This window comes from Athene cunicularia (assembly GCF_003259725.1).
Source record: "Athene cunicularia isolate RWA chromosome 18 unlocalized genomic scaffold, athCun1 chr18_part1, whole genome shotgun sequence".
Taxonomy (NCBI): Eukaryota; Metazoa; Chordata; class Aves; order Strigiformes; family Strigidae; genus Athene; species Athene cunicularia.
Genome location: NW_020799123.1, coordinates 308,036 through 314,630, shown reverse-complemented (window position 1 = coordinate 314,630; position 6,595 = coordinate 308,036). Strand labels below are relative to the sequence as shown.

Genomic DNA, 6,595 nt, shown 5'->3' with positions numbered 1-6,595 from the left:
TCTCTAGACTCTGTTAGCTCAAGCTCCATCAATGATAACATCTCAGACACCCAGCTCATGGGTATGAGAGCATGTCTACCTCTAGTTTGCTGTGAAGGGTTGTCGTTGATGGAAGACTTGAACAAATGAGAAGTGCATGTATACAGTAGCAGGGCCGTACTTGTGCAGGTAGTAGGGAGAGAGTTGTAGTGGATTTGGTAGTGAAGGAGAGGTACTGAGAGGATATTATAGCTGGCAAAATAATGTTAAAATGTCTTTTGTAAAAGGCTGTGAAAACTTTTGGCTGTTTCTCTTCTGCTTGACTGAAAAAAACCCTGTTGTATTAAAGCAAAAGATTTCCTGATATTTTGGAGGAGGAAAAAAATGCATTTTTTTAATGAGCTGCCATAATTTATATTTTTTAAGTTTGAGTTTATTCTTTTACTACCAAAGGTAGCAGAATAGGTAGGCTTAATTGTCCAGATACACACACATTATTTTCTTGACCTCTGGCTTTATGTGTCTGTACTTTTTTCCAAGTTTTTCTAATTCAGAAAGTCACAGGTTCAGTTTTTCTTTGACAGCTACTGAGTTTTTCCAAATTAAGAAAATTTTGCTCTTGAAATGACAAAAAGGAAAAAGCAAAAGCAAGCAAACATACAGAAGAAAAACTGTAGTCACATTGTATTCTGTTATACTGACTAGCAATATAAAAGCAAACAAGAGCAAGAGGAAAAAATATAAATTAAAACAGATCAAGCAAAATGTTACAGGTTGTGGAAATTTTCAATTTAAATATAATTTTGAAAAAGACTGAAAAATTATTTCTCCTAAGTCCTTTTGAGTATTAAAAAAATATTCTTCTATGTGAGTCTTAAAAAGATTATTCTTCTATATGAAAACAATCTTGCTAATAAAAGCTTTTAGCCAGTTGTCAGCTTTATGCCAGTATTACATATGACTGTGGGAAAACCATGAGGTTTTATTTTTAAATTTCTATAGCCAACTTTAATCCAGGTCAAAACTGCATACACTAACAAAATGAGACAACACACAGTCATTGAAATACCTAAAATTCACAGTGAATTCTAGTTGTCAGACAATGTAATTGACATAAAAGAAAATAAAAGAATTGCTGTTTTATACCCAGGTGAGTATTTAGCTGTTAGAGTTAAACCATAAACTTATTCTTCAGTGTGAATTTACTTCAAATGTGAAGCTGACCTTTGCCAATTCACTCCCCACCCCCAGGATTACAGTGTCATCACAGAGACACAGTCAGCTGAGAGAAGAGGAGGAAGGAATTTCCTCAATTTCTTATAGAGACCTCTGAGTAGATGATGCTAAGAGGGAGTGGAACACAACAGGTGCAGTGAGGACGTAGTACGCTATGGGATCAGAAGAAGCTGCGAGTCAGTTCAGATTGCCTAGCTTGTCATAGGAACTGTCATTTGGAAAGTGAAGGCAAAAAAAAAAAAAAAAAAAAAAAAAAATCAAGATCTGTTCATGGGAAATAAATTGTTTCTCAATAAAGCATAGGGTCCCACTGCCCTCTTCATCATTCTCCTCCTTGTGCTGTTACAGAACATCTACAGCCTTAATCTGGGTGGGGAACATCCCAGGGATCAGTACAGCTGATTGGTTGTTTTTCACAAACTAGCATGGGATTCAGCTTCTAATAACTGCCTCTCTTCCAGACTGTTTTAGAGAATGTAAATTTATTGATCCTTTCCCTCCATCTAGCACACCTATCCTGCAAAAGCAGTGCTGAATGACTCCCTTGTGTTGAAACAGCACCTATTTGTCCTACTACCAGTGGAAGACATATCTTAAATTCAGTACAACGGTGTCATAGGCCTGTTCATATGATCTTTGAAGCCCTTCAGCCCCAGAAACAGGAGTTGGATTTCTATGCTTTCTCTCTGAGATCTAACTTGAACACTTCAATCTTAGAGGGTTCTATCTTCAACTCTATACTTAACTCGTTTTACTCTTCTATTGGTCCTTGTGTCCATGGTGGCTTGCTGTTATCCCCTTGGAATCACACCCCTATTTACTTCCTCTTCCTCAGTCACATATCCTCCCTCATCACTACCTTCAGTCTCATCCTTCCTCCCTGCTCTTGCTTTGCCTTTGGACCATTTTACTACTTGGTAATTCATATCATCCCTTGATTCTCACTCCTGTGACTTCAGTTTCTATTCAGATGCTTCCTCCTGCATTGGGATTTTCTTCTACTAACAATGATCTCCATCTCAGTAGGACCCCTGATGCTTTTCCACATTGCAGACTCAAGAGTATCTGCATCATAAAGAAGCCTATGCCTTCACCTCTCCATCCCTACATGTTTCCTATTACAATACACTGGCTCTTGTTTTTCACTTCCTCTGGTCAAGTCAGCATCCAATGCATTATAGTACCAATGTAGCCCCTTTCATCTCTTTTAGCACACCCTCCTGCTTCCCCTCCCCCCCTTCTCAGGCTCTCTTGTCAAATTATTTATAGGAGATTGATTCACAGACCTGTTATGTCTAATTATATCCATTCAATTCTGATATGAATGGCAATTCTGCTAGGAGTTAAGATTGCCAAAAATGTTTTGACCTAAGAAAGAGGAGGTGGTGGCTTCATATGCAGATCAGACCCTATAAAAGTACCCTGGGACCAGTGTGTCTTGTCCTTCCTCAGAAATCTCTAAGGTAAGAGTGTCAGAAGATTTGGCTGGGGAGGTGGGGGATGAAGGGAAACTAGTTCTGCATTCCACAAGCACCAGTGCATTCCTACAGACACTCACGTTCATTCAATGGGGGACTGCCAGTGTCAGCTGGGATTTTCAGCCTGCTTTCAAGGCATCCGTATGTTTTCTATCTATACATTTTCTCTGGAATTCTGTGCAGCAGTAAGAAGGAAGTTGCTTATTCTGTTTTATAATACTAACCAGCTTCCAGCCTGCAAGCCATTCATCTTGTCTCACAAAAGGTAAGATCTTCATTTATTCACTCCAGAGTTGCTCTAAGGTAGGACTCCTACACAGGCATGCTGGCAATCCCTGTATTCCTTATATTTATGTCTCTAGTACAAATACAGTATGAGATCTGGGCTGGATTGCCAGTGGTTTTGCCACACGATTCTCAAAGACAGTGGTCTTAAAAGTAATGATTATTGCTTCATCGCCTATATTCTCCCCAGAATTCTTCTATAGGGAGTGGTTTCCTAGATTAATAGACATTTCATCCTAAATTTAGGAGAAACTGTCCTAAGAAGCAAAAACCCCATCAGGAAGTAGTTTGCAATTACTTGTCCATAAATTAAATATATTATTGACTGAAAAAAAATGGGGATTTTTTTTCATTTACCTCAAAAATCAAGGGTCACTGGAACTAGCTGTGAAGCAACAGAAAAAGACATACATATTTAAATAACGTTAATATTTTGTTTTTTCAAAGGGAAGCTTGGGGAATGAGGTTAGAATGTTGTGTATCAAAACAACAAAACATTTGAGGCTGAACTTCCTTATAAGCTTGCTTGTGCCTATGAAAATGTTGCCTAATTGTTATATAATTATATAAACAAATGTTAATAATCACAGGGAAATTAAGAAAGGACAATACTTTATTGGATACCTAGAAAAAAGAAACATGGAACATCAACTAAATTCAAAGTTTTAAATATTTGCACCCAGGAAAATTAACTCTTCATATTTCCTTTTTACAATAATTTTGTCATTGAAATATATCCCTCAAAATTATAAGATGTCAACAGGCTACCATGTGTAAAGAATATACCTAGCATGCTTCAAGTAAGTGGAGGAGAGTTAGCATATCATTAATTTCAGGAAAAAATCCTATAAAACAGTCAAAAGAAAATAGTTAGCAAATACTTTAAGAAGGCAATCTATAACACATAATATGTTAACATAATATATACTGACCTACTATATATACTATACATTGTCATAATACCATAAAGATATCTACACAAAAATACAATATACTATATATGTAATATACATAATATAAACTAATATACTATAATATATACTAACATAATATATATTAACATACTATATACTAATATATATATAATACACTAGTATTATTCCTGTTAGGAATCTTGTAAGAAAATGTGAGATAATGTAGGCAAAGATAAAACTGCTGGTGAAAGACTGGGTCCATTTTACAACCTTATGTCATTATTTTGAGATGGTCTTGTTTGATTAATAACACTTTAATGAAGTGGAAAATCATGTAGTTTGAAACAAAACCATCAGTCAGAGATTGTACCCATGCATTTAAGTTGATAACACTAAGTTGTGTTATGAAGTATGTCCTTGTTGGCTAAGAAGGCAAAGCAATTTTTTTCATGTGTAAGCAGTGGAATACTGAGTGGAACGAGCTTTATAATGTATAAAAATATTGTGATGTTTATTAAAATATTGTCTCTGTTAGTCTGGCCATACTGCAATAATGAGGTTGCTAAATGGTGGATGTTCAGAAGAGAGTTTTAAAAAATATTCTAAATACAGAATATCCTTCCTGCAATCAAATTCAACTGTTTCTCAAGAAAAAGTTAAGTAATTATATGATTTCCACATAGAGGTCTGTCATAGGTGAAAGTATTGATAGAGTAATGAGCTTCTTTATTCAGAAAAGATACTCAAAATGCAGGTGATAAACATAGATAAATAAGACTAAAAAAAAAGGATACTTTTGGAACAATACATCTAAATTCCAGCTTTCCAGCTTCACAATTGTCTGAAACTTTTCAGTCAAGAGTATTGTTTGGCAATAATAAACAGGATTGCTGATAAGTAACTGATAAAGTAGTGAATGGATACAAGATTAATTGGTTTCTTCTATGAAAAAGTTCAAAGAGGAGAATATCAATCAGCTTTATTTGTTAGCAGATGGATCTGTGAAATAATTGAAATATTTGACAATGTGGACTATTCAATCCCAAGGGAATGTCTTTTACAAGAAATGAGAACAATATTAACTCTCTGCATATCCAGTGTCCTGTGCATCTTCCAGTGTTTTATTGTAAACAAATTTCATATTATGAAAGGTGCTAAAACAAAAAGATACAAGAAGGCTTTCACAATTTCAAAATTGGGAATATTTAGTGAGTGAAATGTTTGGAACCTTGGAAAGGATCAGTTTATGCTGTTAATTCAACAAATGGAAAAAAACCCACAGCCAAACCACGGAAGGCATTCCTCTGTAGATGCAGTTGTCCGGTAGACCTAGAGATCTGACCACATAAAACAGAAATAAAGACAGAAAAATTATAGAAGGGACCTCTGAATTAGCAGAAATATGAAAGAGACAATTAAATTAGTTGATACATACAACAGAGCACTATCAAATCCACTATACTGTAGGAGTGTATCTTCCATCATGCTCTCCTGTAATGTATTTTCCACCCTGATAGATACTTGCTGCACTGCCCCTAGTAAACGACAGCCATGTCGTCAGACTCTGAGATGGCTGCCTTTGGGGAGGCAGCTCCCTACCTCCGAAAGTCAGAAAAGGAGAGAATCGAGGCCCAGAACAAGCCTTTTGATGCCAAGTCATCGGTCTTTGTGGTACATGCAAAGGAATCCTATGTGAAAAGCACAATCCAGAGCAAAGAATCAGGAAAGGTCACTGTCAAGACCGAAGGTGGAGAGGTGAGTAAAAAAAATGCAAAGCTTGAGAATACAATTTAATCCTGCTGCAGACTTTTAAATAGCAAATACATGTCTTTCTTTTCTTTGGCAGACCCTGACCGTGAAGGATGATCAGATCTTCTCCATGAACCCTCCCAAGTACGATAAAATCGAGGACATGGCCATGATGACCCACCTCCACGAACCCGCTGTGCTGTACAACCTCAAAGAGCGTTACGCAGCCTGGATGATCTACGTAAGTACCAGCAGCAGTCTTCCCCTGGGCAGCGAGGAGGAACTGCTCTGCCAGGGTAGGTGGAAGCCAACGTGCTGTCTCCCTTCCTCACAGACCTACTCGGGTCTCTTCTGCGTCACTGTCAACCCCTACAAGTGGCTGCCGGTGTACAACCCGGAGGTGGTGTTGGCCTACCGAGGCAAGAAGCGCCAGGAGGCCCCTCCACACATCTTCTCCATCTCTGACAATGCCTATCAGTTCATGCTGACTGGTGAGTGATTGAATTCCCTCACAGCAATCTAAACCAAAGAGCCCCACTGATCTCACTGGAGCATATGACAAGCCAGCTAAAAACGCCACAGAGATGTTTGACTGAAAACTTGATCGAGTTATGCTGGAATTAATTACAAATTAAATGGACCCAGAAGCATGCATGGACTCAGCACTATGTATTCTTTACATTTTATTTTAGGAAATTCAACACAGTCCCACTGCAGAAATACTACTTGACTCCTGATTTTTCCACTGATGTACAAAAAGAAATATAATTCCATATAATCTTTACTTTTCAATACAGATAGGCAGTTTGATTATATTTCTTGATAAGAACGGTGAAGGGTAAATGAGTACACAGCTTGTGTGAGGACCACATGCCTCTGACAGCTCTATGGATCTATTATGCTTTATACTTTATGCTGTTGGGACATGGAAGGGAGTTAGTTAGTCTTGGACTT

General features: G+C 37.3%; 1 protein-coding gene across 1 annotated transcript in view; it reads left to right on the top strand.

Annotated features, from left to right (window-relative positions):
* Nucleotides 1–2,664: 2,664 nt before the first annotated feature.
* The window catches only part of LOC113486776 (myosin-1B-like), a 17,181-nt gene continuing 13,250 nt past the window's right edge, over nt 2,665–6,595 (top strand). The window contains exons 1-4 of the mRNA XM_026861020.1: nt 2,665–2,678; nt 5,410–5,647; nt 5,739–5,882; nt 5,976–6,132. Coding sequence (XP_026716821.1) covers nt 5,444–5,647; nt 5,739–5,882; nt 5,976–6,132 — 505 coding nt within the window. The 5' untranslated portion in view covers nt 2,665–2,678; nt 5,410–5,443. The remainder of the gene's footprint in view (nt 2,679–5,409; nt 5,648–5,738; nt 5,883–5,975; nt 6,133–6,595) is intronic.